Source organism: Panthera uncia (assembly GCF_023721935.1).
Source record: "Panthera uncia isolate 11264 chromosome C1 unlocalized genomic scaffold, Puncia_PCG_1.0 HiC_scaffold_3, whole genome shotgun sequence".
Taxonomy (NCBI): Eukaryota; Metazoa; Chordata; class Mammalia; order Carnivora; family Felidae; genus Panthera; species Panthera uncia.
The window spans coordinates 28,127,675-28,144,131 of record NW_026057584.1 but is presented as its reverse complement, the minus strand read 5'-3'; the positions used below and the strand labels follow the sequence as shown (position 1 = coordinate 28,144,131).

Sequence of the window (16,457 nt, the reverse complement as noted above, 5' to 3'; positions counted from 1 at the left end):
CATCCCTCCACCCCCACTTGGGAGCCTGTTCCAGACTCATTCTACCTTGAAGTGCTTCTAGAACTGAGCCCTCCCCACCTAGTCACACCTCAACCTTTAACAGGGAGCCTTTAGAGGTAAATTAATTGGCACACAATGAAAGAAAAACAGAAGTCAGCAGTTGCCAACAATACAGACTAAATACTTTATTAGGTTCCAAATTGAGAAAATGGTAGTGTGAACCTATTTTAGTATAAATCCACCACCCTCCTCAATGCGCCTGCCTTAGCATCCACGGCCCCCCAGTCGTGGTACCGCCTGTATTCTTGGGGCCTCAGCAGGTATTGCCGCCCCTGGTAGTTGGGCATCTCATAGAGGACCCAGCAGCCCTCCAGCACGTGGAGGGAGCGGACCTCACTCAGGTGGAAGCGGTCCTGGATGCAGGAGCAATCCTCGCTCAGCTCCATCATGAGGCCTTTGTGGTCCTCTCTCTCATACAGTCGCAGCCTGTGAGAGCTCGTCTGCTTGGTCCACAAAGACAAGGAGCAGAAGAAGCAACCAAACAACAGATGAATTTGGTAGGTTGGGGGATGGGACTACCAGTGTCAAAACTGAGACTCTGAGATTGCTGCATATGCTGTGGATAGCTCTGTGTTCTACCAGCATTTAACAAATATTTGCATATTCAATTTTTATTTCATATCTGGGAAATACAAATTTTAAGAGGTTCTAAGTCTGGGTTAGAGTGCATTAAGAATTCAAATATCTAGACTCCTAATTCCCTAATTTCCATTGATTCCTAGGTGATAAGTCAAATGTATATTTTGGGGAAAAACACAAAGTATTTTAACTAGTATTATTTTAATATGAGTATCATCTCCCCAACTTATATACATACAAGTGTACAAATAAAGTTGGACTTTTAAAATTACATACTTCAGTGAAAATTGGTTTAATTAGTCACTTGGAACCAGAATTCAACCGCTTTTCCAAATCAAGGGCAATTCCCTTCTCCAAAGTTGGACACAAACTTAGAATAGCCTGTATTAACAATAGAGTTTCCATTTTTACAAGTCTGTGGTGGAACCTATCTAATTCATTCATGGTCAGTTCTTTACTACTAATTAAAATTACAATTTAAAAAATTTTTAATTTGTTCGAAATACTACCTTCTTAAGTCCAACCAGCTCCTCATTCGCAAGTTTCGGTCTCTATCTCTGTATATTACATTTGTTACATAATGGTAACAAAACTTTGTAATTGACATAACGGTAGCAAAAATGAAAACTAAGACCGACTCTTCCCATGAGTGAATTCCTCTCATATTCTCTGCTGTTTCTGTGCATTTATCTCTCTGGGCTTAGGCAGTAACCAAAGCCCACTCTACCCTTCCGTGTCTTTAAAAGAAAACCTGCCGCACGTTAACCCCCCAGTAATCCAGTGAGGACACTCAGGCAGCGTGATGGAAATGAGGTCGGACTCACCTGGGGGATGAGACAGCAGGAGCGGACCACGTCGCTGACGCCCATCCACTGCTGGTAGTCCGGGTAGTCCCCGCGCCGCAGGAAGTACTGGCGGCCCTGGTAGTTGGGCTGCTCGTAGAGCATCCAGCAGCCGCTGTCCACGCGGATGGAGTTGCAGCGGCTGAAATAGGGCTGCAGGTTGGGGCAGTCGCTGCTGCACTCGTAGCAGCGGCCCTGGAAGCCCCGGTCCTCGTAGAAGGTGATCTGCAAAGGAAGAATAATTCTGAATTAAATCAGTTGCTCCCAACAGATCTGGTATAGAGGCATTTTCTCTCTCTTGATGTCTCTTTTTCTTTAACTTGTATCCTGCTCACCTTCCCCATGGCTGGTTGACACGGATGTGCGAGTTCAGTGCGCTGGGCCGGCAGCGCCGCGGGTCTATATAGCCAGGCTGCTGCTGCGTTGGCAAGAACAACACAAAAGGGGCCCCCGGGGGTGAGTAAGGGGATTTTATGGATCCCTTTTACACGCTGCATTCAGTGGAAATGCCTGTAGAGTTTGCCCTCATTCTCTGGTATATTCTAACGCCGTTCTGAATGCGTCCTGGTTGAGTCCCTAGAGTTGCTTTTATGTGGATTCTTAGTATTTTCTAAATTTATCAGCACCTCAACCTGAACTTTTGACCTGAAATTCATGTCGCTACGGATATGATTCGGTTATGCCCCGTGTAATTTCTACGGGAAAATCTATGCCTTTATAGCAGTGCCCCCCCACTTCCAGGGGCTGTGATGTGGAATGCCACAAACATGGCCTAATTTTCCTTGATGACAGAGGCCGCTGTGACTTAACATTTTTTTTTTTCCTTTATACGATTAGCCAGTCTGGTGCAGGACACAGGTTTGGTTTCTGATCTTTGCTAGTTTTGACTGTGGTGATCTGATGCTTTAAGACATAGCTACTACTCCTTTGGTGGCGTACTTCATGTATGAGAAATCAGCCCCTGCAAGTCAACTTGTCATAAGAACCAAGGGAAAGGTTTGTTTCTAGGGGCTCTGGGCCCAAGACTAAGAAGTATATTGTTTTTTGGCGTAACTTCCCTTTGTTGGGCCCGGGGAGGCAGTAAAGCTTTGCACGCTCAGAATGTCCACTGAGGAGCCACATGAACTTGGCAAGCCACGTGACCTCTCAGAACCTGAGTTATTTCATGGTACTTATCTCCTGGGATATAGTAAGTTGAAAAAGAAAGAAAGAAGCAAACGAGAGAGGTATTTGCCTACAGAAGCTGTCCTGGCATTCAGAGCTAGGGCATGTTTTTCCTCTGTTAGACGAGAGAGAGAGAGAGAGAGAGAGAGAGAGAGAGAGAGAGAGTCTCTGTCGAGAGGAAGAGAGAGAGAGGGGAACAAGAGAGATCCCCCCTCCCCGCTCTCGCTCTCTCCTCCCCCTCGCTCTCCCTCTCTCTCTCTCCCTCTCACTTGAGAGGTGCCTCACAGAATACCAGCTGCCGGCAGGGTTCCTCTGAGATCAGGATGCAGTGAGACAAAATAAGGTCACTTCACAATGTTAAGCACACGCGAAAGCAAAGTCACCGTGTCACCCACACAATACCAAACACCACCCCTCTCAGCCTCCACAATTAACTGTAGCTTCATCCTTCTTCTAGGCTACCCTCCCCATGAGTAGATTTATTGAGATGTCGAATCATAACATTACCTCCACTTTCTGACAACATCCAGTTTAGACTGAACCCCTGCTTCTTCAGACTCTTCCCCAAATCACCCAACCAAAGTACGGATCCTATAATAACATCCTTTGCTGAGACCCCCCGTGCTTTCCCATGGTGTGTGTTTTCCCTTGCTGTGACAAGTAATAAAACCAACTTGTTTTGTGACAGGTATTCTGGGGGTCTTTGGCTGAGGGACACTGACATGAATACATGGGATTATGTGTGCAATGTGTTTGGCACCCACTTGGCACAAATGAGCATTAAGTACATGTCTCCTGTTAGTAATAGTGTGCCAATACTAAGAATGACTTCAGCCTATTAATCTCTCAAACATACCCAATCCTCTCAAAGATGCCTGAAAAATTTCTTTGCTATGAATCCATTTTGCATATATATGTGTATATACATATATATATACACATGTATATATGTGTGTATATACATGTATATATGTGTGTATATACATGTATATGTATATATATACATATACATGTATATATACGTATATATACATATACATGTATATATACGTATATATACATATACATGTATATACATGTATATACATGTATATGTATATATATAGAGGGGGGCACTTTAGAAATCATCTAGTGGCTTTCATTTGGTGGCTTTCAAACTCCAGTGAGCATAAGAATCACCTGTGCTTGTTAAAACTGCAAATTGTCAGGTCCTCTCCTCTCCTGAGATTTTGCATGATTAGATGTGGAAAAGACTCCAGGAATCTGTATTTCTAACCCACACCAGATCATTCTTGCATCAAACTTTAAAAAATACTACTCTGGTTTACTCTTTTTTTTTTTTTTTTTTTTTTTTGGTAAAGAAAACATGTTTTAGCTATCTCCAGCTAATGTTTTATTAGCACTTATGCATCATTTTCCTTAAACACGTAGGCAGAAGAGCTCTCTGCTTTGTTCTACAAAGTTTTATATGCACATAAAAAGAGAACCAAACAGAAATACCAGTATGATATAGCTGACTAGATAGGAAAAGAGGTGAAAGGGTCAGAAAATGCATAGTACTAAACTTCAGTCTTGTTTTTTTCAGATCTTTCTCTTTCTCTCTAAGGCCCCTGTCTTCCCTTCCTTTACCCACTCCTCCAACACCCCCCTAACACCATCACTGCAGTTGCCTTTCTTGGACTCTCACGATATCTCAACTAGACTGTCCGCAGTCTCCTGACTCTGTCCAGCCTTGCCTTCTTCCAAACTACATTCTGTCAGGATGCCAGGGTGATCAGAAGCAAAACACATAGGAGTGCCTGGGTGGCTCAGTTGGTTGAGCATCTGACTCTTGATTTCAGCTCAGGTCATGATCTCAGAGTCATGGGATCAAGTTTTGAGTTGGGCTCCATGGTGAGTGTGGAGCCTGCCTGGGATTCTCTCTCTGTCTCTGTCTCTGTCACCCTCTCCCCTGCTTGTGCTCTCTTCCTCTCTAAAATAAAAAAAAAAAAATTTTAAATAAGATAAAGTAAAAAGAAGCAAAATGCATCAAGTCATGTTCTTGCTGTGGACCAAATGTTTGTGTCCCCTCCAAATTCATATGTTGAAACCCTAATCCCCAGTGTGATGATGTCTGGAGATGGGGCCTTGGGAGATAACTAGGTCATGAGGATGAAGATATCATGTTAGAATTAGTGTCCTTATAAGAAGAGCCAGGAAAGAGCTTGCTTCCACTCCTTGGGCAAGGAAGCTGGCTCTCACTGGATACTAGATCTGTTGGCATTCTGACCTTAGACTCCCCAGTCTCCAGAACTATGAGAAAGAAATGTTTGCTTAAGTCATCCAGTCCATGGCATTTTTTTATTTTAAAATATTTTTGAGAGAGAGAGAGAGCGCACAAGCAGGGGAGAAGAGCAGGTTGGGGGGAGAGAGAGAATCTCAAGCAGGCTCCACACTCAGCACAGGGCCTGACATGGAGGTCAATCCCACAACCCTGGGATTGTGACCTGAGCCAGAATCAAGTACAGTTCCTTAGCGTGGCATACCTGACCCGAGATCCTCTGTCTGTCTGAATCGCTGAATCACTTGTAGTTTCCCAAATGCACAATGTTATTTTCACTTTTCTCATTTACCCCCTAGTTTTACTGAGATATAATTGAAATATTACATTATATAAGTTTAATGTGTACAACATATTGATTTGATACATTTGTATATTACAAGATGCTTACCACCATAGTGTTAGCTGACACCTGTGTCACATCCCATAATTAATTTTTTTTGTGATGAGAACATTTCAGATCTACTCTCTTAGCAACTCTCAAGTTTATAATACGGTATTATTAACTATAATCACTATGCTGTACATTAGATATCCAGAACTTATTCATCTTACAGCTGGAAGTTTGTCCTATGTACTTCTTTTGTTTTTTAACATAGCGATCCTTCCCACTGAGACACCAGTTCTACATTTTTCACCCAGAGAAATCTTACCCCTTTTTTAAAGGTTCAACTCAGGTATCAATTCCTCTGTGAAGATTTTCTTGAACCTTTCCTAATCTTTCAGGCTGAATTTAGTGCTGCCTACTTGGTTCTACCAAGCATCTTGCTCATACCACTGTGATGGTGATGATCGCTTATCTAATTATGTTGTTTAGACATCAGTTTCTCGAAATAACTGAGGACAGCTCCTTTCTGGACTATTCCACCTTTATTTTTGTATTCTCACTGATCGGCAAAACAGACAGGCACATAAAGGCAACTCATTAAATGCCTGGAGGATATGAATGTTATTCCCTAGTCTGAAACCCATTGTTGCGATAGTCCATGAGACCTATTTTGAATGCTCAGCACAACAGGCATATGGGCTCCCATCAGAGTTCAGTATTTGCAACTTTCAATGTGTAGGATGACACAAGCACTCTGCATTTGATCTATTTAATGGGCCTTTATAACAGGGGAGATGAGTAAGCAAAAGAGAGAAAACAGGAATGTTGTGTTGTCCCCTAAACCCTCTGTTCCTTGGTCATTCTGTCTAATTTTTGTGTTTCCTGAGATGCCAAGTTAATGTCACAACAGCAGTGGCCAATTCCAGAGTATTGCTAGTGTCCGAGGTCCAGCCAGCAGTTGATCTTAAGCCCACCCTCCTGCTTCCTGGTAATTCATGTAGCATTTGTATCACATACAGTCTTGGTTAAATGAGAAAAGGTCAACTGGTTGGCAGCTACTTAGACCAAACTATCCCAAACAAGGAGGCTGGGAGAGAGACTAAAGCATCACCATCATAGCCCCAGCCTCTGGTTCTCTTTCTCTGCTTGTCTTTGAGGACTATTCAATACATGACAAGAAGACAGGGGGCAACCTGTCTTAATGACCCACCTCTGCTTAACTCCTATGGCATTCCATTTGGATCAAATTGGCTTTCGTGTTAAACATAATACATTTCTTCTTGCTCGGGTGGTTGTGATTGTCACTTTAGCTTTAATAAACCCACAAAGAAGAACCCCTAAAGTCTGGAGGAGAAGGAACAGGACAAAACTAACATCAGGACCTAACCCTGTGGCAGCAAGGAAGGATCATTGGAGAGAGAACCCACAAGGAGGAGCACTCTTTGAGAGTATCCATCAGTATGGCAATTCTTGGCACTTCTTTACGGAATGACCTCAGTTGCTTTGCTTGGTGGGTCTTCTATAAGGTTAGATTGGCCAGAAGATGCTATAGATTCAAAGGGAGAGAAAAGAGGAAAAGGAATAAAAAGATTTAGATTCTGGTGCTTACTTTGGCAGCATGCATACTAAAATTGGACCAATATAGAGAAGATTAGCATGGTCCTGCACAAGGATGATGTGAAAATTCTTGAAGCATTACATAAAAAAAAAAAAAAAAAAAAAAAAAAAAATCTAAAACCTGGGCTTATTACAAACTAGGACCTATGTGAAATACTGGTGAGTATAGGGTATATAGGCTGACAATGGGGTTATCTTGAATTGTGTTTTCATCATCCTGAGGAAAAGGTTAGTGGGATCCTATAGGGTATCCCTTCTCGCATTCCACTCTTGGAGCCTGCTTTCATCTCAGACCCTTTCACCTCTCTGAGGCTCCAGTGTGCACTTTCAAGAGAGGAGGGAGAGGAGGAAGCATAGGTGAGGGACTAGTTTGAGCGTTATTCCTCTCCTGCCACCATTACTCCCCTCTGTTGGCTTTTTTTTAATGCTGGGATTAGAGGGAGGATACCGTTCTCTTTGCCTGTTCCCCAGGGATGGAAATATAATTTTCACGAAGAAAAGCTTGATCAGTGACATCCAGGGTCTCTAATTTTACATGCTTTCAGTTCAGGTATTTCAGGATAATTTCCATGTCTGCAGTCTGTGATTTTATGTCTACCAAACAAATAATGTGAAATCCAGCACTCCAAGAAGCTTTTGGCTTTGTAATTTATGCCTGATGTTATTATTACTGACAAACAGAATTCTGGCTGATGTTTCCAGTAAGCTAATACTATCGTTGGGAGTTTAAAGGTTGAAGAACTGAGAGTCAGGAATAATTGATACCAAATAATTCAAGAATCTGACTATTTTCCAGGGAAAGAACTTTTATAAATAGCCTAATCTTGTGCCCCAGTTTGCCTGGAATACTCCTGGTTCATGCCTCTTGCCCCAGTGTAATCCTTAATAGAATACCCTTTCATTCTCAAAAATGACTCAGGTTAAGCAACAAATTAGATGCTTGCTCTGTTCATAGACATGGAGATATGGAGCCCTTGAGGGCATAGGATGGAAGGAAGCTATAAAGAATGAACAGCCATGTGGGTACAGCTCAGAATAGAGGAGAGAGGAACAAGAATGAGAAAGAAGACCAGGCCACCCGGTAGCAGGTTGGAACTTGCAGACTGTTTAGAGCAAGGCCATCTAATCTTAAATTTGTACTGTTGTGCTGCTGTGATCTAAACATGTATCTCTCCTCCCACAACCTGTATAATAAAGCTGTCTGCACCCATGAAGGCTTTATATGAGAGATAGTTCAGGAACTCAAGGAAAAGAAACTGTCTCCCATCTGAGTCAGTGAGATGCATGGGGCTGGTCATGTGGGGGAGAACAAAATGGTCCGCCCAATGACAAGGCAGGAGTTCAGAGTGGAGGGTTACTGGGAAAAGCATAAACAACCCATTCCCTTTCCAGAATTCCAAGAGACTTTGAGGATATGTGTGTTGGAGAAAGTGGGTACACAAGTATCCCACTCCACGTGAGATGACACTTCAGCCATTTCATTAGAATCTCAAAGAATGGGGCACTTTAGCTGAATTTTGATCTGAAGCCATCAATTTCATTGTGGAACTTTGTAAGAAAGATCCAAGAACCATATTTAATTACTGCAGGATGATACTAAGGATGTTGTTTGCTCAGTACTCTCTTTACTAGGACCCCCATGAAAACTTTCTTTTAGGTGTTGGTACTGGGAACGGTTAGGTTAGCCTTGAGTAATTAATTGATTTGTGTTATGGACTCTGTTAGTCATGGGACTTATCTTGTTTCCCCTCTCTGTCTTGGCTGCTGGATTCAAATCTGGCTTTGTCTACGGCCAACATAGTGCAGTAGATAACAACATGCAACTTGGGCTTGAACCTCACCCCTGGAAAATAAACATACCCAAAGGAAACATACATGCCATCAAACAAACTTCTCCAGGAAGTTTCAATTCCTTGTTTTCCATTTAGTATCATTTTCCATGTATAGTCATAATTCTTTACTTCCTATTAAAATGATACGGGGCTGAGTTCCCCCATGTGTATGTGGTTTTGGTAGAAAACCTGAAATTCTTCTATAAAGCATATACAGCAAAGAGACAGTGAATTCTGTTTGGACTGAAAACCTCATGGAGGAATCAAGTACTGAACATGGAATTGGCTGCTGTTAGAAGGATAAGGCACGTAACAGGTGTGGGTGGCCGGTTTGTTCGTTTGTTTTTGAAGCTAAAGTAAGGGTCTAGATGCTGAGAACAACTTCCCTCATCAGCTAAGGCTTGGACTATATATAAAAGATGGCGGGGATAACCTAGAAGGACAACTTGGGGTGTTACAATAGCTATTTATTTATCATTGTAGCTGCAAAATTATCCTTCTAAGACTAAGCATAAATGGCTTTTGCCGAGTCGAATCGAACCTTGAGCCTACATGGGCTAGTCTTTAAAAGAAGGCTGGTGATGATATCCTTTACTCCTCTTATAGTTTCCCATCATGAAAACATCTGTCATTATGTTTGGTGAAGTGCCATTATTGCTTAGGAAGTCTTAACAGATTAAAAAGAAAAGCAGGACTCCATAGTGCGAGAAACACAAGCTAAATATTTTATTGGATTCTAAAAGAGAAGAGCGGAGAATGTAAGTACTTTAGTAAAAATCCATTACTCGTCTGAAAGAACCAACTTTGGCATTCATGGCCCCCCAGTCAAGGTATCTCCTATACTCCCCGGGCCTCAGCAGGTACTGCCTTCCCCTGTAGCTGGGCATCTCATAAAGGACCCAGCAGCCATCCAGCACATTGACAGAGTGGATTTCATTGAGATGGAAGCGGTCCTGAAGAGAGAGACAATCATCTGTGACCTCTGACATTTGTCCCCTGAAGTCCTCTCGCTCGTAGATCCTCATTCTGAAAGTGCCGGTGTGCTGGGGTGGCAGAAAAGAAAAAGTAAATGAACACAAGTGGAGAGAAATGAAAGTGTTCTAGCTCCTGCACCTCCCTGGCCACACCTACCCAGAACTTGTTGGAGTCCAGGTTTGCTTCCAGAACAATCACGTTGCAGTGTTAAAGAGCCTTGCCTGCCCCCTACCCCATCACCTACCGAGGCATCTAGTGATTTATGGGTAATATGAGGAACAGAACTCAGCTACTCTTCACTGCCATCCACATCTCTGTCCTTAGCAACAAGATTTGTCCAAAATAAAATTGATCATGTTAGTGCTTGTTGTTAGAGAAGGTCCTTCTCAAAGGTGAAAAGTGTAAGTCATTGGAAAGAAAAGTCCCATTCGATACATTACTTTTGTTAAAGAGGAATCAACATTTAGCTATTTTATGTACATTATGGAACACAGGATTATTAATCTCTTGTAAAAAATAAAATGACACATTTTCTTTATCTCTGTGTTCAATATCAACTTATCTGGTGTTTAAACTTCCTTTCTGGTCTCTTCCCTTCCCATCTTTATTTCCCTCAGCAACAAGAACCATCTCCATTAAGCTCTGTTTGGATGACACTATACCCGTGCCTCCCACACTCCAGCACATTCCTCTAAGAACTGTGAAATCACTCTCTAAGAAATATTGAATTCAAACTTTGATTTTGGATTTGGCCTTTCCTTTAATTTATACCTCTAAGTAAACTAATAGGTAGTGACCTTGGTATCAGAATAAAAAATAGAGGGCAGGAAGATAATTAAATAGGAAAGTGAGCCAAAGCAAGCAAACATATATTTATCAGGTAAGCAGACCCGGAGCCCCTGGGTGGCTCATTGGGTTAAGCATCAGGCTCTTGATTTCAGCTCAGGCCATGATCTCATGGTTTGTGGGTTTGAGCCCTACATCGGGCTCTGTGTTGACATGCGGACCCTGTTTGGGATTGATTCTCTCTCTCTCTCCCTCTCTCTCTGTTCTTCCCCCGCTTGTGTTCAATCTCTCTCTCTCTCTCTCTCTCTCTCAAAATAAATAAATGAACTTAAAAAAAATTAAGCCGACCCAGATTGTATCTATCTGAGTTTTGATATATTATTTCTGAGTTGATACAGTTCAGAATGATGACATTAAGTTATATCTTGGGGCGCCTGGGTGGCTCAGTCGGTTAGGCATCCAACTTTGGCTCAGGTCATGATCTCACAGTCATGGGTTCAAGCCCCATGTCGGGTTCTGTGCTGACAGCTCAGAGCCTAGAGCCTGCTTTGGATTCTGTGTCTCCCTCTCTCTCTGCCCCTCCCCCATTCATCCTCTCTCTCTCTCTCTCTCTCTCTCTCTCTCAAAAATAAACATTAAAAAAAAAGAGGTTATATCTTACACAGATGGCAACTTGTTTTCTATTTGTCCTCCTTTTTCCTAATTAGACTTTGGCCTTTTAATTTTTTATTCCATTTAAAATATAAAAATCTGGGACCATGTGAGTAAAAAAGCACACACCATAGGGTTCGTGAAGACCGACTTCCCATCTGAGACAGCCTTTTAGAACAGACCACATGCGGTAGCCTCACTCCCACCTTCTGCTGTGTAGTTGGAATGATTTGGTTGAAGAATGGTATTCGTTCATGGCTTTCACTTCCAAAGCGACCAGAGACAAAGACAGAGCCACACTCACCTGGGGGATGAGGCGGCAGGAGCGGACCACGTCGCTGAGGCCCATCCACTGCTGGTAGTCCGGGTAGTCCCCGCGCCGCAGGAAGTACTGGTGGCCCTGGTAGTTGGGGCGCTCGTAGAGCATCCAGCAGCCGCTGTCCACGCGGATGGAGTTGCAGCGGCTGAAATAGGGCTGCAGGTTGGGGCAGTCGCTGCTGCACTCGTAGCAGCGGCCCTGGAAGCCCCGGTCCTCGTAGAAGGTGATCTGCAAAATGGAAGGTGCGGGAGTGTGAGGCCATGTGCCCCCGCTGAGGATGCTGCGCCAGGGCAAACCCCCGGCATCAGGGACCCAGCACTTACCTTTCCCATTTTGGAGAGAGTGATCAGGAGGTGTTCGCTGGGTGCTGTGTGGGCCGAGGGGGAGTGCCGCTGTATATATAGCAGCCCTGACTGCTGCCTCCGCAGGAAATCACACAAAAGGGGCCCATTTCGGTGAGTAAGGGGATTTGCAAGCTCCCCGCTCCCCCTCCCCCTGGTCATTGGGGTTAGCTGAATGGTTCTCTCATTCTTTCTGGTAGGTTCGGGTTGTTCTCATTCACTAAAGCTGTTGTTGCCACCAAAATGAAAAGAGTCTTTACTCTTTTAGTTGAGCAAAAGGATGAGCGAAATTCTATCCCCCGTGCTTTTATTTTGTCGCCTAATCTGCTTCATTGACTCCTCAAAGGTAATTAAACTAAGTAATGTATTCTGCTCGGGGACTGGTGTATTTTTTTAAAACGTATTAAAAAGCAGAATTTAAATAATGAGGAATCTTAAGGAAGAGGAAACCAAGTGAAGCAATCTGTGAAAGTGCTTTAAAAAGCACAAAGCTTAGTTCGGGTTCAAGACTCTGTGGTCATCATTGTTTGTATTTTGGGGTCTATCTGGAGTAAAATCGATACTTGACTGGAAATTCATAGGTTCTTGGGGGCTGGGAATTCTCTCTTGTTTCTTTGTGCCCCAGGCCCTAGAGCAGAGGGTTGGCACATAGTGGGCCCTCAATACCTGGCTTTGACCTGAGAGAAAGCAGATAGTTATGACTTTCCTTCACTTGCTGAGGACTCCCCGAGAGCCTAAATCCTTCCTTCTGCCGGTGGCTGCCCGGAGTACTGCTGTTCTTTGGCATTGTATTCCTGCCCTCCTTCAATGTCCTAATCTTGGTATCCTTGCCCTCCTTCAACGTCTTAAGATGTTTCTTCTCTCTCCCCCATCACGGACGCTTGCTCACTTGGTAAGGGTGGTTTGAGCTACTGTAAGGAGTAATGTAGAAGCTCTCAAAATACCAATGACCTACTTCCTCAGACTTTTGAGATGTGGATGGCACCCAAGCCAGATGGCAGCCTTTGGATCGTATGGATCTCACAGTGTGGTATGGGAACCCTGAGGCCCCTGGGACACTTTCAGGAAGTTCAGAAGGTCAAAACAGTTTTCCCAACAATACCAAGATGTTATTGACCTTTTTTCACCCAGTGGAGTTTATGTCCAGAGGCTATATGACTTGAAGAGATTTGTAAAAATGTCTAATAATGCCAATCCTTTCACTAAATGTTTTTGTTTTGGAAAATACAGTTATTACTCATAAAAACGTGTTATTTATGTTGACATGTAATAGGTTTACCCTCTAAGGCCTTGCGGCAGAGGCCTACACTCAGGCCCTGTCAGTCGTATGGTCGCCCTGTCGGTTCCAATGGTCAGCTTCCAATGTTCGAGCATCAGGGACCTGGACTGGGGGTGGGTACGGGGTGAGTGGTGCTGTCAGGACCTACACCCTCGCAAGTGACACTAACTGTGACCACCTACCCTGCCTATCCCGTGCCTTGCATCCACACTGCTTCCTCTAAAGCTGTTTTTCTTCCCAGTGCTTACAAACCCCATGAAATTGTTGAATAGACACCGTTTATGGAGAACGCATTCAGGGACCAATGCCTACACACCTCCATCTGCACGCACTTCTGCAGTTTCTGTGGTCTCAGTTTCCCCATTTATAAAATAGGAATGGTGATGAAAATCAAATGAGATAATGGATTTGAAAGTACATGGCACATTGTAAAGCAATACCAGTGGTAAAAAAAAATATATCATATCATTCACATTTTAATAAATGCTAAAGATGATAACGTTAATAGAGCTCAGAGCCTGGAGACTGCTTCGGATTCTGTGTCTCGCTCTCTCTCTCTGCCCCTCCCCTACTCTCTCTCTCTCAAAAGTAAAATAAAAACGTTAAAAAATGTTATAAATAAAGAAATAAGTTTCTGCTTCCGGGCTTCGATGTCATGGTGTCTACACTTCTGCTTATTGTATACAGACTAAATGCGATCCGTGGATAATTGCATATACTGGAACGCTTGATCTAATTTAGCAAAGGTCTTCTGTTTGGTAACTTTGATTTCACAGTCAAATGACGACTACCATTTGGAGGTGGTCTTGAAGCAAGGCACCGAGAAAAGGAATAACATAGGCAAGGGCTGTGCGGTCAGAGCAGAGAGATTCCTTGAAGTCCATCCGCTGCTGGTGTCAGACGCCCCGGCACAGAGCGTCCAGCTCTTGCTGTCCACCTGCACGCACCCTGTTGCTGTGGATAAACAGGTCTGCAGGTTGGACTGGTCGTTGCTGCCCTCAGAAGAGGTAACTTGCGATGGAATGTGCAGTAGGGGAAATCCCCCCAAGAACACGTTGCCGTGAGGTCGTTGACAAACCCCCGTTCTACACCCAGCCCACTGTGGTTGATGGACTGAGAATACAGAAGCCAGGGTCGTCATCAGCCATAGCAGAGACTCAGGGTATGTGTGCTTGTGTGCGTGTGTGGGTGCATTTCAGACCCACTGGTGAGTTAGGCCTGATTTGGCCAACAGTAGCATTTTGCCCTTTTCCTCATTTCTATATTACCAATGCAGTCTTTTTAAATGTGTTTGTCTTTCATTCTCCCTTACCTAATAGCTGTGTGTCCTTTCTGTTAAAGTGCCTTGGAGGTCTTTGAGGTGGTGCGGGAAAGGGAAGTTGATACGTAAAGCACAGATCAGAAGAAGTGTCCCTGCTCTCATTGTTTGATTACACTCTTTCACGTTTAAGTAGAGAAATAGTAGGAATAAACACAATCCAGCTGAAAAACTGTGGGGGCGTGTGTTTTCAATCTTGACAGTGCAGGAGGGCTTATTGGAGAGAAACTGTTCCCATTCTGCCTTTTGAACTCAAGATGTCTGTGAGGATCCGGGCCCAGGGAAGGAATCATCCCTCGATACTGGAACGCCTTCCCTTCCCAGAGGCTTATCAAAGCTCACCCAGTCTTCAAGGCAGCCTAGGCCCGTCTTCCTAGGACACCCCCTCTTCAGGCCAGCTGTTACTTGGCTGTCCCTTCTCCGAGCACCTACATGCACTTCGTCACCACCCAACTTAGCCTTGCCTTTCTCGTCGAATTCCTTCTTTTCCTTGTCTTCAGCAAGGTCATGAGCTCAAGAATAAGGGCATGTCACACTCCTTTATCCCCCATGATGATTTATCAGTTAGGTGGGTGGATAAATAGAGCCCTGGAAGCACGAAGAACATGAAAAAATAATGATTCTAATTCTATTTTGGAAAACGATAGTTCTCCCGTGTGAGGTCACCCGTGTGGACGCTCAGAGACACGGAAGCCAGTTTCTCCCACTCACTCAGCTACCGCTCTGGTTCTGATGCTTCCTCTTCTGTCCGCCTTTGTTGACCTGGGAGGACTTGAAGGGAGGTAAAAATGGCCCAGAAACCAGGTAGGCTGGTGTGTGCATAGGGCAGCGAGGCCTGCCGTTGGGGTGGGGAGGTTTTAAGCACCACCGGGGTATGCTGTGAAGGTCTCAGAACTTACCTCTAGTGTCTAAGCGTGAGAGACAAGAGAGGTGGCCTGAGAAAGAGAACGGAAATGAAGGAAAAAGTGATAAGCAACATTTTTGTGAAGGAAAATGATAAAGAAGATTCTTAGCTACCTCCTTGTACTTTAAAAGATGGATGGATCAATGGAATGAGACTTGGGGTCCCGGGGGCTGCAAGGCATGCTTTGTAATGTCTCTTTGTATTATCAGCCAGCAGCCCAGGCTAAAATATGTCAGAGGTTAGGGCACTGAGGCCAATGAGGCTTTTATCAGAAATGTTTGAATACTGAGTTTATCTCTCAAGTTATGTACAAGCATTTTATTTTTCTTTAAAAGTAACTGTAAAACTCTCTTTTGGAAGAACTGGTCTCATTTACATCAGGAAAAAAATTAGAAAGCTGTTTAAGGTCCTTTAGGAACTCAATGGTTAAATAAACTTGTATATCAAAATATCTGAAAGTATCTACTATAAGCCTGGCTTCTTCTTTAAAAAAAAATTTTTTTTTAATGTTTATTTTTGAGAGGAAAACAGAGCATGAGTTGGGGAGGGGCAGAGAGAGAGAGGAAAACACAGGATTTGGAGCAGGCTCCAGGCTCTGGACTATCAGCACAGAGCACGATGCAGGGCTCGAACTCACAAACTGGGAGATCATGACCTGAGCTGAAGTTGGACGCTTAACTGACTGAGCCACCCCTGCGCCCCAAGCCTGGCTTCTTGTAAAAACAAAATCATTCATTTAGGAGCCATTATAGTTGCCTGAGGCCTGTTAGGAGCCTCAGTGAAAATAGTTCATTACCCTTTGCCTCTCTCCCCACACAAACGTTTTAGTTTACACGCTGGCTTTTCCTGAAGCATTTGCAGACTTCTCTCCTGACTCACTGGTAACCACTCCCAAGAGAAATCTCTCGAGTTCGTCAGCACATCGTTGACATGACACTCTGCTGAAGGAAGCCATGTCTACCTTCATTTACGTGGTTAGGATTGAAACTGCAGCAAATTTTACAGCACTCATTTGGCTCGGGGTGATGGAATAATAATAGGTATTAATAAATAGCCTACCTATTAATAATAGGTATTAATGAATAGCCTACTGTATAAAGAGTGTCTAGTATGTTCCAGACATTGTACCAGGAATCTGGTAC

The 16,457-nt window shown here is 43.6% G+C and overlaps 2 protein-coding genes and 1 non-coding gene across 5 annotated transcripts; 1 reads left to right on the top strand and 2 right to left on the bottom strand.

Moving 5' to 3' along the window:
* Nucleotides 1-227: 227 nt before the first annotated feature.
* Nucleotides 228-1,825, bottom strand: LOC125910880 (gamma-crystallin C). Of its 2 annotated transcripts, none has more exons than XM_049614436.1 (3): nt 1,817-1,825; nt 1,464-1,706; nt 228-503 (listed from the first exon to the last, which is right to left on the bottom strand). In XM_049614436.1, exons 1-3 carry the CDS (start codon nt 1,823-1,825, stop codon nt 228-230), a joined length of 528 nt encoding a protein of 175 aa, XP_049470393.1. The 2 variants fall into 2 exon arrangements, with proteins under 2 accessions (XP_049470393.1, XP_049470394.1); XM_049614437.1 differs by having other exon boundaries at nt 228-500.
* Nucleotides 1,826-6,894: 5,069 nt separating this feature from the next.
* LOC125911977 (U6 spliceosomal RNA) lies at nt 6,895-7,000 on the top strand. Its single transcript, XR_007454553.1, has one exon. It is a non-coding gene; the product is annotated as a U6 spliceosomal RNA (small nuclear RNA).
* Nucleotides 7,001-9,509: 2,509 nt separating this feature from the next.
* On the bottom strand, nt 9,510-11,805 carry LOC125910879 (gamma-crystallin B). 2 transcript variants are annotated; one of them, XM_049614433.1, is made up of 3 exons: nt 11,797-11,805; nt 11,453-11,701; nt 9,510-9,785 (listed from the first exon to the last, which is right to left on the bottom strand). In XM_049614433.1, the coding sequence occupies exons 1-3, from the start codon at nt 11,803-11,805 to the stop codon at nt 9,510-9,512; spliced, it is 534 nt and encodes a 177-aa protein (XP_049470390.1). The 2 variants fall into 2 exon arrangements, with proteins under 2 accessions (XP_049470390.1, XP_049470391.1); XM_049614434.1 differs by having other exon boundaries at nt 11,459-11,701.
* Nucleotides 11,806-16,457: the final 4,652 nt, after the last annotated feature.

Bases quoted from the DNA above. Each gene is read 5' to 3' on its own strand.
- LOC125910880 (XM_049614436.1), bottom strand. The intron at 504-1,463 runs GTGAGTCCGACC...TTGTGGACCAAG, and splicing joins CCTGCTGTCTCATCCCCCAG to CAGACGAGCTCTCACAGGCT.
- LOC125910879 (XM_049614433.1), bottom strand. The intron at 9,786-11,452 runs GTGGCTCTGTCT...CTGCCACCCCAG, and splicing joins GCCTCATCCCCCAGGTGAGT to CACACCGGCACTTTCAGAAT.